General features: G+C 49.8%; 6 protein-coding genes across 6 annotated transcripts; 3 read left to right on the top strand and 3 right to left on the bottom strand.

Moving 5' to 3' along the window:
- Positions 1-1,632: 1,632 nt before the first annotated feature.
- Positions 1,633-5,712, top strand: ARB_00920 (uncharacterized protein; the record flags this gene model as incomplete). Its single annotated transcript, XM_003012623.1, has 2 exons — positions 1,633-1,932; positions 1,996-5,712. 2 exons carry the CDS (start codon positions 1,633-1,635, stop codon positions 5,710-5,712), a joined length of 4,017 nt encoding a protein of 1,338 aa, XP_003012669.1.
- Positions 5,713-8,811: 3,099 nt separating this feature from the next.
- On the top strand, positions 8,812-11,046 carry ARB_00919 (C2H2 zinc finger protein; the record flags this gene model as incomplete). Its single annotated transcript, XM_003012622.1, has 1 exon — positions 8,812-11,046. The coding sequence occupies one exon, from the start codon at positions 8,812-8,814 to the stop codon at positions 11,044-11,046; it is 2,235 nt and encodes a 744-aa protein (XP_003012668.1).
- A 1,324-nt stretch (positions 11,047-12,370) lies between these two features.
- On the bottom strand, positions 12,371-15,105 carry ARB_00918 (uncharacterized protein; the record flags this gene model as incomplete). Its single annotated transcript, XM_003012621.1, has 2 exons — positions 12,371-13,484; positions 13,565-15,105. 2 exons carry the CDS (start codon positions 15,103-15,105, stop codon positions 12,371-12,373), a joined length of 2,655 nt encoding a protein of 884 aa, XP_003012667.1.
- Positions 15,106-15,646: 541 nt separating this feature from the next.
- Positions 15,647-16,881, bottom strand: ARB_00917 (uncharacterized protein; the record flags this gene model as incomplete). The annotated part of the gene is made up of 2 exons (XM_003012620.1): positions 15,647-16,191; positions 16,254-16,881. The coding sequence occupies 2 exons, from the start codon at positions 16,879-16,881 to the stop codon at positions 15,647-15,649; spliced, it is 1,173 nt and encodes a 390-aa protein (XP_003012666.1).
- Positions 16,882-17,472: 591 nt separating this feature from the next.
- Positions 17,473-17,577, bottom strand: ARB_00916 (uncharacterized protein; the record flags this gene model as incomplete). Its single annotated transcript, XM_003012619.1, has 1 exon — positions 17,473-17,577. One exon carries the CDS (start codon positions 17,575-17,577, stop codon positions 17,473-17,475), a length of 105 nt encoding a protein of 34 aa, XP_003012665.1.
- A 586-nt stretch (positions 17,578-18,163) lies between these two features.
- ARB_00915 (alpha,alpha-trehalose phosphate synthase subunit, putative) lies at positions 18,164-21,306 on the top strand (the record flags this gene model as incomplete). Its single annotated transcript, XM_003012618.1, has 3 exons — positions 18,164-18,186; positions 18,223-21,131; positions 21,221-21,306. The coding sequence occupies 3 exons, from the start codon at positions 18,164-18,166 to the stop codon at positions 21,304-21,306; spliced, it is 3,018 nt and encodes a 1,005-aa protein (XP_003012664.1).
- Positions 21,307-23,494: the final 2,188 nt, after the last annotated feature.

The following is a 23,494-nucleotide window of genomic DNA, read 5'->3' as shown; positions in this document are numbered from 1 at the left end:
AAAGTATGTTGGGCCTTTGGATGGTGTTGGGAGACCTAGAGGTGACCATATACGGTGGATGATAGTGGGAATCACAGAGAAGTTTGGGTTAGAAGGTAGGCCACTAGGAAAGAGGAATCCAGGTTTATTGTATGTCCAGGGAGATCAAAGAACATTGTTGATATAGCCCCGGATAAAGAGATACAGTACCAAATAAAGGAAAAGGGTAGAGAAGTAGGGCAACAAGGAGTAGACATGTAACTTGATCTCATAGATGGGAGCCCATGCTGGATTCAGCGACTACTTGATCCTTTCCACCGGTAGTTGTCGACAATAGCAGTCTCGGCAACAACAAAGGGCCTTTCTCTAACCAACAGTCCGCTGAATAATGCCATATTGTAGGCATGAAAGGCTATATCTTGCTTGAAACGAAGTTCATGCTACTGGGTATGTCGGCCATTCATACAACCATCGCCAGGGGTATTAATAACATAACTATGGGGTTCAACAAGGAGGCTTCAAGCGCCAAACATCCATGTGTAAACAAGAAACAGTTACTACTACATTGTAGTAGCGTATCAAACAAAGATGGACCCTTGTAGCATGTTTCTTCATAGTATAGGTGAACCTTTGAAGGCCAGAAGGGGTCATCTTTTCAGGACGATTGAGGACCATTCACGCGGCTAGTTCGCTTCTTCCAGGCAGGGAACTTCATCCATACGGTCAAAGAGAGCAGCATCTCCCCGTCTACCTTGGTGAAGCGTAAGATATCCTGGAATCACAGAGCTGCTGCCTGGTTTCACACTTCGTCCAACTGAGTCTCGACCCGCGCCGTGGCCCTCGAGAAGACCGACGAACCATGTCCTCGCCCTCCGGCTCGCTAAAATGAGGCTCGTAAACGGTGCAACAACAGTCCGCATCGCAAAGCCCGAGGCTGTCTAACAGTATCCCGATATCTGTTGGCCCGCCCTCGTCTCGAAATCATGGCTGAGTCGCAGCGTTTTGCTTCTTTTTTTATATCCCGTAGACGCGGCTGGCGGGCGGTGAGCGTCTTACTCAGCGCCGGCGCATACGAGGTGGCCCAAAAGGGAAAACGAGAGCTCCGCCGCGTCAACGACAACTCGACGACCGCAGACGTCGCTTCAGACAGCAACGGAGCAGCGACGGCGACGACGGGCTGCTCGCCAGGCGATTTACACGGAGCCGTAGCTCTCTGGGCCGACTAGTTTGCCAGCAACGTCTCACGGTGTGACCGCGCCTGATCTGGTGATGAGACTGTGGTGCGCTTTGCATTTGTTTGCGCCTGACCAGAACTAAACTACTCCGTCTAACTACTTCAACGACATCGCAAAAAGGCGACAACGGCGACGGCGTCCATACCGATCATCATTCTTCAGGAGAGATATCCGGGCGTCCTTCACGGCTTCAGGCGACCGTTCTCCTGGTTCACGGTACCGCGACGGGAGGTTTAACTAAATGAACCCTGGATTATACCGAGTGAACCCCTGGCCCTGATCCAACTATTCACGGACAAATACTATTAACGACAGTAAGTAAAGAGATTTTTTTCTCTCTCTCCCTGCAAACTCAAGCTGTATCTAGCTACAATATACTCTGTACGGTGCTAAGCTATTTCGTTTATGCAGAGCAGTGATGTACGGCTCTCAGAACTATCAGCAGCCTCCCTGGCAGCAGCAGCCGCCTCTTCCTCCTCCTCCGCCTCTCCCGCCAGCTGGTGACCACTCAAACAAATGGCATGGAGGTGACCAGTCACAGCATGTACAACCTCAATCAACGTACAACCCGAACACATATGGACCTATGCCGGGAACTCCTTCGATGGACCATGCTCAGCAAGATACGTCGCGGTGGGGGGTTCGATATAACCAACAGTTCGGCCACCAGCATCAGCCAAGTGTCCATGACCAGCACAACGCACCGCCGCCGTTGCCAGTAAGCAGGATCACTAATACATTCGCATATCGAGTCAAGAAGCTATGCTAATACTGCATTTAGCCGCGTCCATCCAGCGCATTTGAATTCTCCCAAGCACAGGCTCAGAACGCTCCCCAGCAGCAACAGCAGCAACAGCAATGGCAACAGCCTGTCCAAACCAGTCAGCCATATTATCCCCCCAACCATGGGGTAACAGCCCCTGAATATCCCCCGGTGGCACCACCACCTCCTCCACAGTCATGGCAGCAGCAGCCACCGCCTGCAGATCACAGCAGCTACGTTGCCAACCAAAATGCTCCACCACAACCACCACCGTTACCACTGGCATATCAAGCAGAGATTCAGCGTCCTGCTTCTGAATGGCCAACTGCACCAGTCTATTCGCAGCATCCCCCAACCCACCGATACGACCCAGTCTCGCAGCAGCAGCAGCAGCAGCAACCACATCAAGCACCATACCAGCATGATCAACATCAATACCAGCAGCAGCAACCGCAGCAGACACCATATCAACATGATCAGCAAGAGCAGCAGCAGCAACAATACCAATACCCACCCCCAGAAACCCAGCAGCAGCAGCAACAGCAGCAACCAGTTGTGTCCCCTCCTGCACCTCCCGTACCCCAAAATGCCGATAATTCAGGAAACAGCGGCTATTTCCAGCCTCCATCGGGAGAGACACGAAATCATCTTCATAGCCCTCCTCCCGATGGGAATCTGCAGCAGCCACTTCCTCCCACATCACAGCCACTGGAAGCTCAGACTCCTGCATCTTCGCTTGCTCCTGCTATTTCTCCGCTTGCTGCGCAGGCAACGGTAGCTACCAGCACCCCACCCCCTGCCACTACAGCAGCAGCTTCTAGTGCGACCCCTACAGCAAGCACTGGCGCATCAGCCCTCGGATTTGGGGGTCCTTCTGATTGGGAGCATTTTAACTCTGCGGGAGAAGAGGTAGATGATACGGCTGAATTCGGTGCTAGAACCAAATCCCCCATAAACAAGGCAAATACATTCGAACTGCCATCGGATCCATCTCACCAAGCTCCAGTAACTAGCTCTCAGGCAACTTCACAGCAACCAGCCAACGTGACTTCGGGACAAGTATCGCCTGAGCAACCATCACGATCAGGCTCGCATGTAATTTCTCCAGTTGATGCATCGAACCAACCTGCCAAAAATCAAAGTGGAAGTGTCTCTGGTCGTCTCGATAGCGTCAGCTCTATTGAGTCAAACACACCCGTTGATTCTAAGGCCATTGACGGTGTCATTGAAGCATGGTCACAGCCAGTCATATCTAGCAGCCAGCATTCTACCTACTCGGATGCAAAGCCTCACCAACGTTCAAACACGGTCTCAACATTCGATTACCCCCGAGTGACAACCCCGGTATCGCACATCCATGCCTCCCCTCAGCAGAGCCCTATGCGCACGGCCTTGAGGGCCGATGTTCGACCAATACAGTCAATCGTAACAATTTCTGACCCTTATGAAGATCTTGATCCATGGTATAAATCATCCTTGACGCGGTATGTGACCATGCTCCGTAAGGAAATGGAAACGGAGTCGGAAGAGGAAAAGTATAAGCTTTTCTCAGCCTTTATGCATAAGGAGTCAAAACTACGTGCAATCTTGTATAACGTGGAAAATGTCCTGGATCAACAGCCTTCAGTGAAGCCTGAGCCCGCACCTGCGACTAACCCTGTTGCCGCGTCAAGCTCGACGACGAAAGACGCACCAGCACCAGCACCATCGCAGGAGGTGCCCACGAAGATATCTATTCCCGACCCTCCAACCCCTGGTGAACAGGATGATGTAATCTCTTATAGTCCCGGTGGGCTACCACGACTCGCTTCTGCGCTCACTAACCAGAAGAAAAATAATTCTGGCTCAGATGGGCTACATCGATCTGCCTCTAACCCGACTCGACCACAGCCAACAGCAGGAGCTGCCAGTAATCAAATATCAAACCCAAATTTGGGCTTATCTGCTCATCCAAACCCATCTCGATCGGTTTCTGTTCCCCCAGAGTCTGCTGTTAGGCCAAGTACGAACACACCTCCGTTCACGGTTGAGCCACCACATGCAGTCTACACGCCTTTCCGCTACAACGAAAACTCGCAGAAAGCGTCTCATTCCACAGCCGCGAGTCGTCCAGCTTACCAGGGATACTCAGCCTTGCGCCTAGCGTCAGTGGAAAGTGGCCGTGTGATGGCTCAGCCATCCTTACAGACCCCACCAGCATTCACTTCGGAACGTTCAGTATCACGGGCTGAGCATGACGAAACATTCTTAGGCCTGATTAGAGAGAAGAGTGTGGCTTACCGCAGCCACCGGCCCGGAACTAGCTTGTCAAATAGACCAGCTTTACCGAAGAAAGGTTCACCAACCATAACCTTCGAGGAACTACAAGCTTTGGTTCCTGGCCCGCCGCCTCGCCTAGAAAGCAGCTCGCGTGTCGCTATTATCGGCGATGAAATCGAGCATTTCCCCGAGGACTTCACCTTCATTGAGAAAACTCACGAAGCCTGGGATAATAGCGCTACCGGGCGCCAGGCACAAGTCAACGCTCAGCGTCAAGCTCGCCAGGAAGAGTCAGAAACCCACATTGATTCACTCTTTAATGATAAGGAGATTGGATACTCTGACATCAACGTGCTAGAGGATGAGTTCAAGCAAACCGAGGCGCAAATACAACTTAATGAGGAGCGAAAAGAGTTTGACAAGTATGTAGAGATTGTGTTTAGTCGCGTTGACGAGAGACTTGCATCGGAAATCAAGCGCCTGCAACATCTCTATAATGAGACAAGTGAGCTTTTGCAGCCCGTGGGAGGAAAGCCTTCGGCATTAGGAAAATTCGAGCTCTCACATGCTATGCGTAACGCAGTGGATATTTTCCAAAAGCTCGAGCTTAGGCACGCTAAGCGTGTAGCTGCGGTTCTTGAGCGAGAACGACGGAGGAAAAAGGCCGAGCGCCGCTACTACGTTTTCCTAGGTGAAACTGCAGCACTGAAGCAAATGGAGAAGGAATTCACTGCATTGGAGCAGAAGACTCTCCTAGATGCTGCCAAGGCCCGAGACGAGCGAACAAATAAGCTGATGGATATATTTGACGACACCAGCATGCGTGGAATTGGTGAGAACCAGCGACTACTGGATGACATCTCAGCCAAAATTAACAAATTTGACACGGACCTTATCCGCTCGACCCCCAGTATTGTCCCCGCTGGCGGCGTCAAAACATTGCAAAACACACTGGCGTTTGTGAAATTCCTCGGCGCCAATTCGGAGTCCGTGCTGGAAAGCTTTGGCGTCGCGGATAGATTGTTGAATAATGCGGACTACGACGTCTCTGTGGCCGAAGCCAAGGTCGCAGACTCCAATGCCGATATATTTTGCCGCCTGGAAGAGGAGAAAAAGAAAGAGGATAAGAAGATTGAAGATGATTTGCAGTCGAGAATGTCTAGTATCCGGGCTAGCCATCGCGCTATCATCATGAACATTGAGGAGGTTCTTGAGTGTGTCGAGCAAGCTGTTGTTTCTAGTGAGGGCTCTGGTGCGGGAGCATCCTTGACACCCCCTTCGGGTCCCAGCTCTCGGCCGCAAACAACGTCTTCTCCCAGTGGTATATGCTCATCTAATACCCCTCCTGCATTGGGAGTTGGCGTACCAACACCCCACGCAGCGAATACATTAACAGCAGAGGAGCAGCAACAAGAAAGATTGAAGAAGGCATTAGAAGAGGCAAAGAGGAGGAATGCGGAGAAAGGTCATGTTTGAAAAAGGACGACCGAGAGCAGGCAGGAGCACAAACTCTCAATGATACCCAACTTTATGCTCATCGTTATAAATATTTCTGCGTATATTTTAAGCCCCTGTATTTGGTTTGATATTTCATTGTATACAGCTTTTTGGATCTTTATTGTTTAATTCTCAATGTTTGTTTTAGCGTGATGAATCCCCATCTCCTAGTTCTTCATTCTTGGACCATGTTCAAATCCCTCTTTGTTTACTTCATTGATAATTTTGAGGGAGGTTTAACCCTTGTTCTCTTCCCCCCCCCCCCAATCTTCCCCCATAAACATATTACATTTGTGGCTATAACATAACCATCAATGCAATAATTATTGGTATTAATATTGGTATTATTATTGGAAAGAGTGAGTGAGTTAGCTTCTTTGGCCTCGGGTGCGTGCATATTTAAATTTTGTTTTCAAAAGGCCAAAGCACCGCCCCGTTGGTGTAACTTTTCTATTGAATGCTTGCCGGACGCATCTGATCCCATATTTTTTTTAAATAGTTGGAGTCAGTGGCAAATAGAAAACCCTCTTCATGCAATTCCATGCAATAGTTGGAAGCTCGAATCTCGAACGCATCTAGCACAACGTCATTGCATCAATAACGCTCCAGTATGGAGCAGCAGCCAGGTGAGGTGGCACCACCCCTGTCGTCATGATATCAATCTCCACTTGTCCACCCTTGATAACATCCTCAGGTCGAGTCAAGGAAGGGAGAAGCGGGAGGAAAAAGCAAAATGATTCGACAAAAATATTCATCTGATATCATCTCTCTATAGTAAGTACTCCGTACGGAGGGATGGGTAAGCTCAACAACGCCATGCCCTGCTGGTTTGCGGACAAGGGGGAGAAGGGGGGCCCAACGAAGCCACACAGGAGGGCGAGCGTACCAATCAGAGCCATGGACGAGTCTCACTACCCCAGACTGGACAAGTTTCGCCAGAAGGGCAGGCCAGGTTCTGCAGGCGGGCGTCAGGGACACTTCGGGTAGAGTGTGGCCGCATTGGCACAGCAAACTAAGTCTTGTCTGAATATATCTTCGGTTAAGCCGGTGGGCAACTCTGATACTCCTTGCGCTCGTATCTAGCAAGCCAACCATGTCTATCTCTGCCACCGCACAGCCGATGAAACAGCGCCTTGACAAGCTATAGCCAGGATAAAACGCCCTGTCTGCGATATGTATTAGCTTCGAGCCGGGAAGGACAGCGGTCTTCTAGAAACCAGGCTCTTCTCCAACCGCTGGCCTGCATAACAGCATGAAACTTGGCACACTGCATTCCGTGGCGACTTTTCCGGCCTAAGTCATGTCTCGAGCGTGATCGGCCGTGCCTGGATGCAGATGCAAGCCGTCTCCACGCTTGCATGAGTCGTCGATATCAAGCGCAAGACGACCCGACAAAGCTCGGTATGATTGATCGCTTTCGATTGTTTTTTTTTTTTTTTTTTTCTTTGCGCTTTTTAGCTTCCCCTTTGAGGCAGACTATACTGACTTACCTCCGTATTTACAATACGGAACAGAGTCCCGGACAGGGGTCTCTCCACACTGTGGGGCACTGTGAGTAACACAAACCAATCAGCACCCGCTGTGGGCGCTCTGGCCGCGCAGCTGAGCCGCAGCTCGGCCACGAGCCGCGTATTCTCGTATTGCATAGCAGTACTGACCATACCGTACGGTCACGCCCCCCGTTTTCCAGTACGCTTGCCGGCAACACCAACAATACCAGAGGTACCGGCGATACGCAAAAAAAAAGTCAGCCTCGACGACCAGCGAAAAACTTCGACTTGCTTTCAACCTCGAGCCGCCAACCTCGACATCCCATCATCGCCAGACGCTCCCTTCACGCGTGATCCACCAGCCATAACTGCGCCTTAGCCATGCCGACTCTACGACTCCTCCAAGGAAGGCGCCGTTGAGCCGCGTTCCTCCAGTTGAGCGACCTTGGTAGATATACGGAGTATATGCTGCCAGTCACCTCGAACCAGGGGGCTCGTGGAGGCGTCTTAATCAGCGTGGCGTTGTATCCGGCCCTCCGCCTCACGAACGATTCCTTCTGCCTTGCCATCGACAGAAAGGGAGTTATTGACGGTTGATACGGTGTCTCATTTGCCGCTCGTCATTGCCATCCTGCACCTACGTCCCTCGTCAGACGGCTGTTGAATTTGTGCTGTTGTGCTGTGCAGTCAGCCCAGCTACGTACATACTCCAGACGGAGTACATCTGAACGCTTCTAGGCCAGTGCATTCGTTACTAGGGCCTACGGTATTGTACGGCATCCCTGGTCGCCTAACAACGAACGGTTAAACCGTCACGAATCAAACACCTATTATTAAGGTGCTACAATAACGGACTTCCTCGAGTAGTGCTTCTCTCTCTCTCTCTCTCGATCGACTTGGAGCAGGACGGAGGTCTCGTCTCGAATCGCACGTTACACCTGCCAGCGACGTCCTCCAGCAATCCAGATCATTTTGCTGGCTTGATACTGGCTCTATCAAGTCACCGTCGATCCCATCAGACCCGAGGCTGGCACTACCAGTTCCTTTTCTCACGAGAATTTAGCCCGTCAGCTTGCGCCACAACTCGCTCCTCCAACGCCGATACATCCAGGTCCACCTCCACCAAGACCATAGGTGTCACCCTTCCTCCTGCTTCGCCCTCCTCGCCATTCGCTTTATTCGCGCTTGCTGGTCCTTCCGTTCCAGCGTTTTCCCTCCTGTATCATTTGCTGTTGTTGCTTCATGGCTCTCGCGTGCTGCCCATCAACGCTACGCTGCAGACCGTAAACGTGATCATTTCCAACCGCGCAGTGTCTCTCGTTTTCCTTCCCTTTATGCCCTAAAACTCCTCCCCAGGTGTTCCTTTTTGTTAGTTACTTTTTTTCGCCTTTGCCTTTTTTCTTGTATTTTTTTTTTTTACCTACGTACGCATTTTCTCTTTTCACACGCAAACTCGCTACCCGTTACCAACCGGCTAACAACCGTAACAGTTGGAATATCTGGGCCTCTCCATCCATAACTCTTCAGCAGTTGGGGTGGTGTGACCAACAACAAACACCCAAGCTGGCCGCGCACCAGCAGTCTTCGCATGGCTGAATCCCTCACACAGGCTCCTGAACCGGCCTGCCCCCCAAGCCCGGCATCGAGGTCTGTGAATGGTCGTGCCTCGAGCTCTGCGACTCCAACTCCAAGTTCGATATCGCTGTTTTTGAAACCCGACGAGCTCAAAGACGAGCGCAACCTGTCAACCATCGCGAACGCGGGACTCAACGTCACCTCCACACCCTTAGCTGAAAGGAACAAACGGCCATCCCCGCCCACAATGACGTCTCCCAGTCAACGCGCAGAGGAGGAGCAGAATCAGCGCCAGAGCAGCAATCCCCAGTCCGCCAGAAGAACTCCGGAAATAACGGTTGTGGACGGAACCCGTGAATCTACTCCAGTTCGCACCAGGCGGTCGTCGAAACCGGCTGCTATATTACAGGAATCACAGTCCCGGAGGAGTCCGTCCAGCGCCCCGGATAGCTTTGGCAATGGAGAGAATCCGCCTACTCTCATGAATAGCTCCACGGTTGCGAGCCCCGGGCCAATAGAGGAACCAAATCCTCTAGAGGATAAATCTCAAGAGAGAGATGAGATCGAAGAAGGTGGTAACAAGTCTTTCTCATATCCGGTCCCCATGCCCACTGCCGGCAGCATGAACGACCCCCGGCGCGGAATGAGTCTCCCTCACTCGGGACTAAACAAATCCGGCGCACGCTCTCCGTCTTCGAAGAAGCATCGATGTCCATACTGCGCTACCGAATTCACTCGACACCACAATTTAAAAAGCCACCTTCTAACTCACAGCCAAGAAAAGCCATATGTTTGCCAAACATGTCAGTCTCGGTTCAGGCGACTACACGATCTAAAACGACATACAAAACTACATACCGGCGAGAGACCTCACATATGCCTCAAATGCGGTCGTCGATTCGCTCGTGGAGATGCTTTGGCGCGACATAATAAAGGGCCTGGCGGCTGTGCTGGTAGACGGTCTAGCATGGGCAGTTTCGCTGGTGAAGATGAATTTGGAGACGGCAACGCCGGTACTGGGCCAGTAGGAGAGGACGCAATGGAGGGCCTCATGTACACAGAACCAGACCGGATGGACGAGGAGGAGGAAATGCGCCTGAATCTCCCTTCTATCAAGAAAGACGGTGGTTCGGACCAGTCTCAGCCCGGCTCTGCTCGTCACATACCCTTTCAACAATCTCATCAGTCAAGCACCTATCCACCTCTCGCGGCTCCACGATCACAACAAAATCTCAGTACCAGCAGCGGCGGCCTTTTCCCCCCAACTAGCAACCATCAACGATCGAACTCAACCACCTCTTCCATCTCCCAGTCCCCTTCACACCTTTCGTTCCCACCTGGCCCGTCTTCTCCGTCCATGTTTGCACAAGCAGGCATGACCGAATCCCCAAAACCTCTCTCTCCAAGCGGCGCTGCCTCACGGCAACTAGGTCACGGCCCCGAAAACTCTTTCCGCCAGACGCACCCGTCCAGTATGCCCCAATACCAATCTCAGATGCGCAATGGTTCAACAGGATTAGGTATACCCTTTTCTTCCGTTTCATCACCCGGGGGTAGTCTAAGCCATCCAGGTTCTCAAGCAGGCACTCCTCACCTTCCACCTCCTCTAGGCCTTAACCCTTCCGACTCCCGCTTCCCCCTTCATTCCCAACAGCAGCAGGGCCCTCATCACCCCGGTCGTGCTGGCTCTCATCCGCCTCTTCAACACCCGCACCACCCTCCCGCCCCATCATCTAGCATCGACAGCAATACCGCCCCGAGCTCGGGTAGCGGTAGTGGGAATAGCAGCTACACAAGTGCGCCGTCTAGTGAAGGATTTAACCCTAATGGTTCGCTAGCTAACATATCAGGGGCGTCATATTTCACCCATTCGCCGCATCAACGTGGGTCAAGCGATCAACCCACACGGCAGCTATCGATCCCTAGTCCTAATCCAAATCTACCCTCGACAGATAGGATATGGGGGTATATGCGAGCGCTCGAAGATAGAGTCAACGGACTGGAAAGCGAGGTCGTCAGGCTGCGTGGCCAGTTGAGCAATATCACAAGCAGCGGCGAGAAACCCCAGGATAAAAACACCGGAAGCAGTGGGAAAGCCGAAACATTACCGTCTAACCCTAATACTCTCCCCACTCCTGTGTCCACCGCCGCTGTCCCAACCACTACCGCTGCAATCGCACAGACGACGGCCAGTGGCGCTACTAGTGGAGAAAAGACAACGAAAACTCCGAATCCTGGTGGACCCTAATTTGATATATACCTACTTTGTATAGGAAGGCGCCTAAATTTGGCTCCGGCTCTGAATTTGCGCATTATCGTTCTGGACTTTTTTCTAACGAATTTTTATACCCTTATTTAATATCCACTCACGCACGGGTTATTGCACGGGATGGTCGGGAATCAGCATTCATTCTTCCCAGCATGTTCGGAATATGCTATTAAATTGCATTTGGTTCATCAGGCAGTTGGATAAAAAGATGATTTTGATGGCAGTCATAAAGCTCCCAAATCTAACCCACTCTTTTTACTTCCTTTCCTCTCTTCGTGCCGTTCATTCATAATAGGATTTTCATTGGAGGCAACCGAGATATAACCGGGTTCCTACCTCTCCCATATACCCTGAAATATACCCACATCTACGTCCTACAATCTTATGAGGTCGTCCTGCCTTATCTGTGAATAGATATAAAACAATCCATGTCATCTATTCCTTGTTTGCCGAGAACAAAAAAATGTATATGATGTTTTGGCTGCCAGCCTGCCTTTCCAGTTTCTATTCACTTGCGCCTTTTATATTCTCTCCCTTGCCTTTTCGCTTCGTTCAGCTCATATTACTATTCATACGTACTTTATCCCTTTTTCACTTCGTTACGCCCTATTTCTCTCCACTGCTGCTGTTCTAGTCACCTTTTAGCGCAGCTTCTATATCCTTATATACTCTTCTATTCTATACCATGCATTCGCCAACCCGGTCCAGTTCTAGTTTATTTAAATGAACGACTGAAATGATTATTTCACTCTACTACTCTCCTCTCTACCTTGGCTTCTTCCCTCTGTTTCTCCGTGTGATTAGTTACGGTCACCTCTTTGGTTGATCTCTTGTTTCTATTGATTGTTTGGGTATTTAGTTTGCTTGGTCGGGTTTATTTGGACTGATAGACATGACTGCTAGTTTATTATTAGCATATATGCCTAGCTCAGGTGGTAGCTGGGGAATATTTTATCAATGTCAGAAGCTATGGCTGGATGATGAGGCCCTTTGTTCAAGTCATTGAACCCTCTCTTTTTACAGAACATCTATGACAATCATGCCACCTTGGAGTGGATAAATCAAATTCTTGGTAGAGCAAGTGAAATAGCCTTTATTCGAAATTGAATGAGTGTGAGTATTATACCGGAGTACAGGGGAAAAACGAACGGCTACCCTCAACCTAGGGCTCTAGAACACTACAAAGACATCCTTTTTTGTACTGTATAAGCCACCATCCGCAGCCCATAAAAATCGCGAAAAGTCCGTTCTTTGCCACGTCATATTGCCTTAAGTCTTCACACAGCATCACTCGAGCGACCAACTACCATCTGATCAAAGATCTTTTCCGTGGGGTTCGCGGGTTGAAGCGACGCCAGGTAAGCATCCTCATAAATTCCCCAGGCTCATCCTTGATGAGATGCGGCATACCGATGTACAGGTTCTTCAACCAGCGTGGGAATAGAAATCTACTTTGTGGCCTTGCTGAAACCGTAAACAACCATTCAAATCTGTCATGCCTCTGTGTCTGGAGTCTGGGCAGCTGTCTCACCATCCCAACCGAGATATATGAGGGGTAAATAGTCCGCCTAACACGATGCATTCTCCGCTGGTTGGCAAAGCATGTATGCACGAGAGGAAGATGCACAACAAAGAGAGAGTCCAACCATCCAGTTGGGACACCCCTAGATGGGTGCTGTGTATCAGGCTCGGTTTGAGAATTTGATCCCTCCTCTGGTCTCCTCTGTTGGGCAGACTGGTCAGTATTTTCTGGATTTCCAGCTTCATTAGGCGCAGGTTGAATGTCCCTTGAGCTCCCGGCTTCGGCTGGGGTAGTCTGGTGAGTATTGATGTCTCTCGAGCTTCCAGCTGTAGCGGAATTACTTTGGAATCTGCTCGAACCTCCGGCTTCTGCCGGGTTAGATTGAGTGTCCCTTGAGCTCCCGGCTTCGACCGGAGTAGTCTGGAGAGAGTTAACACCTTTCAAGTTTCCAGCTGTTGTGGGTGTGTTCCCGAATCCTCTAGAACCCCCAGCTTCTGTTGATGCAGGTTGAACGTCCCTTGGGCCAAGAGCATCGGCCGAGGCAGATCGGAGAGGATAGGTAATATCCACTGAGCTTTCAACTCTTCCAGCTGTACCAGGTATATTTGGGAGACTCATCGAACTTCCGGCGTTCGGTGTAGGCCAAACATTTCTTGAACTGCCAGCTTCCGCTGCTGCAGTCCGGAAACTTGTACTTCCAGTCTCAGCAGATACTGGTTGAGCAATTCCAGAGCCCCTGGGCTCAGTTGAAGCGTTGTTACCATTTGCGGGGTGTCCAGGACTTCCCTCTGGTGGAACATCTGCATAGGTTTGCCTTGGCCGACGGGGGTCAGCGGTCTCTGCATAAGATGGCAGCTGAGTCTCCGACCGCGTAAGGTGTTCCGGGTCAAAAGCTCTAGCAGCTGTGAGAACCATTACAGGGAAGATACGCTTTGAAGAAGAACAAAGGCCTGAGTGGCGTTCGATCCAACAAACTTGACTTTAATCAGCACAACCTTGCTAGAAGAGGATGAGAGGTGTTTCTTTGGCTTGTACTCACTTTCTGCAGTGACGTCCCTCCAGTTGATGAGTCTCACGTCCTCGCAATCGTACGTGTGAATATTGGTCACTTTAATTCCAGGCACATATTCCGGAAGATGTGTAGTATGTCTGTTCTTCCAGTACTGTCTCATATCTTCAAAGGTAGCATTGCCACGACTCCTCTTGTCCTTATGCTCAGATTTCCTGCCAAACCAGTCCTCTTCAGCGTCGTGCGGAATCTCACCCCGGTGATCTCGTAGTTCGTCCAACCAACCTGGGTCAAGCTCCCTGAAAGTATGATGGTGGGAGAAGTAACATTTGGCACTGCAACCAGGAGAGCGTCGTGGTCTGGGATATCTCTCGCCGGGCCTTGTAGATGGACCCCTTTGGAAAAGTGCTCGGAACGCATCGTCTAAGGCCTTTTGCAAAAATGCGCCGAACTCGGGGGCTGTTACATTGTATAATGTCCTGAATGCAGCACAAGGTGGAAGCTGAGCGGCGGTAATTGGTCTAGGGTGCGCATAATCCGGTAAAACACCCGCGTGGGCTCGAGGTTCATCTCCGGGGTCAAGTCGAGCGAATTCACCATGGGTTCCAGTTATGGCGAGTCCAGGACCGGCTGCTGGAGTATGAAAACGTTGTGGTTGTTCACCTCGATAACGTGCCCTTCCCCGGCGCTCCTCTGGTTCGGATTGTCTTGACGAACGGTCAGTCGGTGCCTCGATGCCTCCAGATGCCAGAAAACTAGGTGCAGACACCGTTTGACTGCGTCCTTCCGCTACAGAGTGTTCTGTTTGGGTCGCTCTCGTTTCAGTGGGGGGCTGATGTGGGCCTGCAGAAATCTCTGTCTGGACTGGGTTTGAGGTGCCAGTATGATCAACGGGCTCTGGCTGGCTCTCTGTCGCCGTGGAAGATTCTGCCGGGGCGGGATTGCTTTCAGCTTGACGAACGGGCTCCACGGGGTGTTCCGTTGCCACTACAGAAGTCTCAGCCTGAGTTGGGTTCGTTATGCCCGTCAGAACAAGACGCTCTGATGGACGCTCTATTGATTCTGTAGGGGGCTCAACTGGTGTGAAATTTGTAGCACCAGTTTCGGCAACGGGTTCTATTGCGCGATCTGGTGCTAATGCAGAGGTCTCTGTCTGGGTTGAACTTGTGCTAGTCGGATCAATAGGCTCTGATGGAGGTCCCATTGCTTCCGTAGAAGACTCTGCAGGGATTGAACTCGCGACATCAGCTTGAGCAACGACTTCTGCGGAGAGCTCCGTTGCTGCCATAGAAGGCCCTGCCTGGGTTGGGTTTGATATGCCAGCCTGTAGCCCTGAAGCATGCTCTGTCGTATCACCATCCCCACGAGGCTGTGGTTGTGCAGCAGAAGAGTTGGTCGGTTGCGATGTATTAGCAACATCACCTTGCTCTGGTATATTTGAATTTCCTTCTTCATCAGAATCTGGCGGCGGAGGTGGGAAAGTTCCGTACTGTACTGTCTTAGACATTGTTTGTATAGAGAGGGTGAAGAGAACTTGAAAACAAATAGAAACTGGGTGCACGACAAACTGCAAAACGTGTAATGAAACGAAGGACAGGGGCAATCAAACGAGAGTCTGGCTGGTCAGTAAAATATCTATAACAATATATATATATAGACACCAATCTGAATCAACGAGCGTGGACCGAGGAGAGAAAAGAAAAGGAGAAGAAAAGGAAGAAAAACATTGAGACCGAAAGTTTTTTTCTTCTAGTTCTTTGCTGGCTGGGAACAATAACAAAACTAGCCAGAAAGAGCCACCGGAGCGCAAAACATCAGGAAACACAATGGAAGAAGGGAAAGAGCCTCCCTAGAATGACGTATAATCGATGACTTATATATATTCAAGAAGGCGCTATCGTGGCCACAGGTTAATCGTACAGGCGTTGCATATTCGTTATTGTATATAAATTGGGGTATCACTGTTGAAATTGGAGCTGCATGAAAATACTTGTCCAGTACTGTTTGCAGGAAAGAAAAAAGGATGGCATATAAGAGACGGGCGATTGTTATACGCTCCGCACTCCCGGCCCAACGCTTCCTGTGTTAAAGATCTCGATCAGTCCCGCACCCAGGGCTTCTTCGAGGGCCCATTGGAAGTTCAAGCCATGGAGCTGTTTCCACTTGTTTGTTCGGCCAGGTAAGACACCCGCAAACTCCCCGCGAATGTGCTTTGCTACGCTAGCCCTAGAGTTTAGCTCAATAGAACCGTCCCACCGGTCACGAATCAGGTAGAGAGGTGCTTCACTGTATCGAGATTTCCTCAGTGTGTCTAGGATCTGGGTGCGTGCAGATCCGAGAAGCCTGAGGTAAGGCCCCATATTAGGTAAGGAGAGGATCATTGTTGACCCTCTTTCACTTGTTGAGTGGACAGCACGATTTGCGGAGGGTGAAGTCGTCGAGCGACCTACATTTATGTAACCACTCTTGGAGTGAGACGAGGCCGTCACCAGGAAACCTGAACGAACAAGTGCAGCTGTTTCCTCAGCAGAGAAGAAACCAGCAGGGGCAGCAGGGGATTTGGTTTCCTTCCGTAGAGCCTCAATGAAGCGGTCTATGCAGCTGTTAGACATAAAACAAGAATATATATCAAACAAAAAAGCGGCAAAATCTCACCCTTCAACACATCGTCCAGCGAAGTGCTATTTCTAACCAACTTCTCCCAGTCGTCCAGCAGAACAAGACAGTCGCCGAGTCCATATGTCCCATCTCCACGCCCAGTTACAAGCAGCCTGCGTACAACAGCTGAGTCAACCACCTGTACAATCTCTCGTTCGACCTTTGTAGGCTCGTCGAGCAGAACATGTACATGTGCCACAGACACGATCGGAGGCAGTGACTTTCTGAATGCCATGATCTGTGCTATCCGCGTACTATTCATGCCTGATCTCCTTTCCGGTATGGCACTGAACATGGTGCTCTGGATATGCTGGATGGCCTGAGTCACACTGCTGATGGCGATGGACTCCGTAATGACCCTCGAAGGGCCCAGGTCCGGCAACGCCTCATCGAAGAGGACATCTCCACCGGTAGTACTGCTACCGGTACTATGTCTCGAGGCGCTCCTACTACTTTCCTCCGTCTGGTGAAGGTTGGCTGCGAGCTGCTTGCCCTTGCTATGAAGCGCAGTCGGCGTAGAAGCTGCCTTGGCACGGCGAAATGAGGCAAAGGGGGTCTTCTGCCGCGATGCTGAAGTCGGCTTCTTTATGCGAGATGAATGCGCAGCCGTCAGATTAAGTGACATCACCGTCTTCTGGCTGTTTCTATCCTCAGTTTCTCTGCGTCCTCAGAATCCTTTGAATCATCTTTTTTTTTGTTCTTCGCTTGACGTTCTTTTAGGCGTTTCTTTTTTAAGGTTTTATATCACATGACACATTATGTAACTTATTAAAGTTATTAGTAATAACTGAATAATACTCACGTGATGTCATTTATACCTAGGTACTCCTTGGCATTTCCCATCCAAAAATACATAAATCGTTCATAAATCAGTCATAAATCCATGAGAATCCAACCGATACATCAAGGCGAAAGAAGAATAAAACGATCGCAAAGAAGTGCGGGAAACCACTAGAAGGATAATATTCCTGGTAAATAGTGACCGTCGAGCCTGATTCGATGAGTCTAGGTTCTCAACTCAGGCTGCCCACGCCCAAGAAGACCCCCGGATGTAGAATCAAAAGCAATATCAAATCCGAGTATCTGCCAGGCAGAAGCCTGGAGACGTAGCCAGAAGTCGCTGTAACGAGTTATTCTATCGGCTGGCTCAATTAGTAACTACTTAGCCGACCAAACGTTACCATATAAAAGGGGTATCAAGGCCGTCCACTCGTAGTTATTCACCAGCTGCAACGTCAACGCCAGCATCAACGCAACCAACACCAACACCAACACCAACAACCAGAAGCATAACCAGCAGCATAACCAGCAGCATAACCATTGATTTCTGCCCTGCCAACCTGCTTCCCCACGTATCCTATCCGGGGGGTATGACGTAGGTAGCACTGGTTTCAGGGTTTGGCCAGAATCCAACAGTTTCAGCAACCCGCAGGGCAACAAAAGGGAGACGCAGCGCAAAGTTACGTCCATGTGCGCGACCCGTGGTTCGCCTGCAAACTCACTTGCACTGCCTGATTGATTAATAGCCCTGGCTGGACTCGCAGCTAGTTAGTTCATGGTTGATCTGGGATATCCGGGAAACTTGGTGACTTTCACGTTACTCGACGGCCGGCATCGACTTCCCCAACCTCCATCATCGCCAATCCGACTCGGCCGCAGCGCTCTTCTTCGCTTCTTCGTTCACCAGCGAGCTCGATGCCTGGTCCTGCTGCTGTCCGGCGAATTGACACTGCTGTGACCTGAAGGCGTCTCTTTCTGCTTCGACTGCTCGCCGTCGTCTTGGTGGTGCTACTGCTCGCTGCACCGGCTGCCCCTCTCGTGCGCTCAGTGGCTGGTTATATGGAGGGGTCAGCGTGCGGCCGGGAGACACTCATATATGCGCCGACAGAGCCATACCAGCTGCGACAATGACGATATTTATCGTTTCTCTGTACGTTTAAACCCGTGGTTGATGTGTTTTGTTTAGAGCACTCTTCGCTGACCGAGCCAGCTTTCTGCCGCACACGATCGACTTTGCGCTGCCGGAAGGCTACCAGCGCAAGGCCTCCCATCACCACCGCCGCAAGAGCTCTGGCCAGAGGGCTACTCTCTTTGGACGCTTGCCAGGCAGCCAGACGGCCACTCCTACATCGGCGTCAGCGTCGACGTCAGCATCAACATCGACGGCGACGACAGCGACAACATCTGCTGCTGCATCTAACCATGCGTCCGGATCGACCGTAGCAGGCCGTCGACCGTCTAGCTTAAGGGATCAAGGACGTATATTCTCGTGCCCGGACTACTCCAGCTCCGGTATAGAGGTTACCTCTCAGCAACCACGGCTTCTGGCACCTAGCGACCCACACTCACCTCGCTGGGGCTCTCCGGGGGCTTTTAATCAGCCCAAAGCCCAGGCTCTTGCGCCTCCGTCATCCTCCATTCTCAACCATGCACTCGGCCAGGAGTCTGCTTCAGAGCTGTCAAGGACTGAGCCTACGGTTCTGCCTCCTTCACCGGTACGCCCGTCTATAGAGCCTGGGTCCCAACCAAATCAGGAGAGTGTATTTGAGAGCGCAGAATGGACGGTTCAGCCTTCAGAGCAAGGAAACGGTGGTTTGTTAAACGCAATACGCTCAGCTGTTGATTGGCCATATATGAAGGATAAGCTATGGGTTGGTACACTGGGGATGCCCACGGATGCATTGCATGAAAAGCAAAAGGAGGCTATAGCTGAAAAGCTGGCTGCCGACTACGAAGCGTTGACCATATTTGTCTCGGATAACGACTTTGACAGCCATTACCTACACTTTTGCAAGATGATCCTTTGGCCAGTGTTCCACTACCAAATACCAGATAACCCCAAGAGCAAAGCTTACGAAGACCATTCATGGATATTCTACCGCCGTGTTAACTATAACTTTGCAAAGGAGCTTATCAAAAACTGGAAACGAGGAGATGTGATCTGGGTGCATGATTACCATCTCCTCTTGGTACCTGCCATGGTGAGGAAGGAAATACCCGATGCACAGATAGGCATTTTTCTTCATGTTGCATTCCCCTCCTCAGAAGTGTTCAGATGCCTCTCCGTCCGTGTGGAGTTGCTCAAGGGGATGCTCGGTGCAAACCTAATTGGTTTCCAGACTCAGGAATACTGTCACCATTTCTTGCAGACTTGTAGTCGGTTGCTCAATGTCGAGGCTACAAAGGACGGTGTACAGCTGGAGGATAGATTTGTCAACGTCGGCACGTTCCCCATTGGAATTGACCCTGTCTCACTTGATATCCGCAGACAGTGCGGAGAAGTCAAGTCCTGGATAAACATCCTCCAGGAAAAATTCAAGGGCAAAAGACTTATTGTTGCTAGGGATAAGCTTGACAATGTCAGGGGAGTACGTCAGAAATTATTGGCATATGAACTCTTCCTCAATAAATACCCTCATTGGCGAGATTCAGTTGTTCTCATACAGGTAGCATCTACTACTACGGAACAACCAGAACTAGAAGCCTCTGTTTCCGATATCGCGACACGAATCAACTCCGTTCACTCCAACCTTGCCCATCAACCGCTTATTTTCCACAAGCAAGACCTGCTTTTTGATCAATATCTTGCTCTTATTTCTGTTGCTGATGTTTTCATGGTCACGAGTCTACGTGAGGGAATGAATCTTACCAGTCATGAATTTATCCACTGTCAGGATGGCCTACTCTCATCGTCCAAACACGGCCCATTGATCCTCAGTGAATTCACTGGCAGTGCATCAATATTCAACTACCACCCCCTCCTTGTTAATCCATGGAACTATCAAGAATGTGCAGATGCAATAAATACAGCTCTCGAAATGTCTCCCGAGACTCGCCTAGCACAATGGACTCGTCTCAATACTACTGCAAAGGACCATGTCACGACCCGGTGGGTAAACAATTTCACAGAGGCTCTGGACCGTGCATACCGCCAGCATTCCACTCGTGAAACAGTTGCCGTCCCCAGGCTATCGATTCCTAATCTCTGCAATGCATACCGTACATCTTCCCGTCGCCTCCTCATCCTAGACTATGAAGGTACCCTGGTGAGCTGGGGACAACCGACAAGTACTGTCCTTACAACTCCTCAGCGAGCTATCGATACCCTGACGGACCTTCTCGAAGATCCCTTGAACACAGTCTACGTGATGTCCTCACGTATGCCAGAAGACATGGAACGCCTCTTCAGCCGCGTTCCCGGCCTTGGCCTAATAGCTGAAAACGGATGCTTTGTGCGGCCGCCCCCCATGTTATCTCCAACGCCTTCCCCTCCAACGACAGGCACATTTGTAACCTCAAACTGGATCCGTCTCATTGACATGACTAAGATGAATGACTGGAAGCTTTCTCTTTCCCCTATGCTTCGTTACTTCCAAGAACGTACAGAAGGAAGCTGGATTGAAGAAACTCACGCGTCACTGATCTTCCACTATGAGCGAGCAGAGGACTCGCAAAGCGCAGAACGTCATGCGTCTGAATGCGCAAATAACGTCAACGACAGTTGCGGCAACCATAGTCTAAGAGCAATACAGATGGACGGCTGTGTTGTTGCCGGGCCTGTGGAACCAAACAAAGGTACTGCAGCTAATGTGGTGTTTTCGACATATACGAGGAGAGAGTCACGCAGAAGCTCCAGCGCTGGTAGTGCGAGTAGCGCTAAACAGGGTATGGCTATTGAATGGAAGAGTGAGACAGAAGACAATGATGAAGATGTGCCGGACTTTATCCTTGTGATTGGCGATGGAAGAGATGACGAACCCGCATTCAGATGGGCAAATGAACTTGGCGAAGAAAAGAAGGTGAAGAACGTCATGACAGTTACGTTAGGATTCAAGAACACGGAAGCCATGGCCACTTTAAATCAAGGCGTTACCGGTACGTGTACTTATTCAACCCTGCGCTTTTTCACTTGCCTCGCAAAGCTAACATGAGATTTCTGTCCATAGGAGCATTGTCATGTCTAGGAAAACTGGTTGATATATCGCAGCGGAGGGATTCGGCGTCACTTGCTCAAAAGCTATCTTATATCCCGGCGTCAAATGGAGAGTGAACTTACCCCGTCAATCCATTGTCCATTGTTTGCTTTTATTATATCCTTAGTTATATCAGAATATGTATTCTACGGATTGCATCGCTCTCTTTTCCTCCGTAATAATGTGTATAATCTACTTGGTAAAACCGCTTGTTAATATGAGTTAATAGATGGTCCGCCTAAGTTGAGTTTCAATCAATTAAAGACTTATGGACTAGAGGTACTAAAGCGGGTCATCTGAAGCGCAAGGAAGACGACTGTTGCGGCTAGCATATCGTGTTTGCATTTCTCCTGTAAGTTGATGAATTTTGTATGACATAGGGGGTCCACCGGGGGGGGATAACGTGAAGGGGATGTGCCCTCCTTGTATGTTGTGAAGCCGGCCAATTCGGCTAGGTATATAACTAGGGGGGTTTATCCGAATATGGTTTATTCAGATGCGGGAGTGAGCCCTTCTCTCCTAACCAGCTTTCCCGCTGCTTTGCGAAAACGGTCTAGGGATAACTGATGGACGTCGTCTGCGTTTCTTCCTTCCGATAAGCTGTCCCCCAGGATTTGTCTTCGAGTTACTGGGATAGTTTGAGCAGCTGAGTTAGCTGGAGCTGGGAAGATAACCTAAGTATTCCAATTTAGAAAAGTATCCTTTAGAAAGTCCTGGGATATCATAACTACCTCACTCTGCAACAGCTGTGAGCCGATTCCATTCTTCCCATGGGCTTCAAGAGTACCCGTCACAACACCGTTTGCATCTTTCGACCACTTTGCTAAGAAAACAAGCTGAACTTGAGGCCTTCCACCTTGCAGCCATAAGTCCTTGTCATGATGGAGTTTAGGTACGGACTCCTGCCACCCAGACTCAAATACTATGCTCGGAAATGTTTGATCATCTGGGAGTATGGCGAAGTCTGCTTCTATTCTTGACGCTGAGTATGGAGGCTTGAACCCTCTGAAGGCTGTTCACTGAAATTTAGATATAAAATTAAAAATGTATAAAGATGGGTGATGCGCTATACATACTCGGTTTACCGCAAAATGAAATAGAATCTTCTTCAGATTCGTTTAAGAATCCAGAGCGAATCATTCCTGTAGCTTCCCTATGGAGCCACGAGGTGTGCGCTTCATACACAAAGGTTGGCATAATTGTGATATTAATTGTTAGAGTGAAAGAATTGTAACTGAGCCTAACACGCAAATTAATTAAATGATCATTCTAAACAACGCTGGAGAGGCATACCGAGGACATGAGTTTTCAACGTCGGGGTCTTCGCCCAGAGTATCAATTACCAAAGCTCCAGTTTCAGGAGGGATGTTCTCAAATATTAGATCCTTATGCTCTTGAGACTCTAGAATCGCACTCCGTATACCAGTAAACAGCCTTTGTGGGCTAGGTACTTGGGGCGACGGCGGTACGCTGCCTCGCAACAGGCGTGCTGGAACCGCATCGTCTGGCTTTGTTAAGTTACCCATCTTTGGAATCGAGACAGGTAAAAACGGAATGACGCCTGGTCATAGTGTTACTACTGCTAATTCTCCGCAGTAGTAACAGTCATTTATGTTGCTGAAATCGATGAACTTGGTGAAAAGTGGCGATTGCCGGGTCACTCCCTGGTTGACTGAAATCTAAAATCTAGAATCAACCAATAATCAAATCCGGTGTAACAATATTGTTGAGGATACAGCCACGTATTATTCCGTTAGCCTGGGGCCCTAATCCCTCTGATAGTTATCCAGCCATCTGTAGGATGTCCTTTATGATAGTGCTAAGTATTATTAACCATCTAGTTAAACACAAACTGCCTCTGTAACGTTCCTCTTTTCTGTCTTTAAACCCTTGTCGCGGTAGAGTTTGGATACCGAGGACAGGCGCTAGTCTGTCCATTAGGTCATGGTACAATACAGTCAGAGGGAACTTCTCAAGCGATATGCTATAGTCGATATCTTCTGATTAACCCGTGATTAGTGTATTTATGTATGGATATTGACATTGTCTGTATATCGAAAGTGAGAGAAAAGGAATTATAACTAGTTGATTTCCTGACTAGAGATTTGAGCATGATAATCACCACATAAGCTGAACAAGAAGGTTACATTACCTTCGTAGAAGTGCTTGGTATCTTAATCTTCATCCGGATACTTTATTAATAGAAGCCAAGCTTAAGAGACTAGCTAGCTCTGTATCCTCTTAGGAGTCTAGAGACTGTTTTCG

This window comes from Trichophyton benhamiae (genome assembly GCF_000151125.1).
Source record: "Trichophyton benhamiae CBS 112371 chromosome Unknown contig02295.1, whole genome shotgun sequence".
Taxonomy (NCBI): Eukaryota; Fungi; Ascomycota; class Eurotiomycetes; order Onygenales; family Arthrodermataceae; genus Trichophyton; species Trichophyton benhamiae.
The sequence above is the reverse complement of the archived record's forward strand: the minus strand, read 5'-3'. Positions and strand labels throughout refer to the sequence as shown.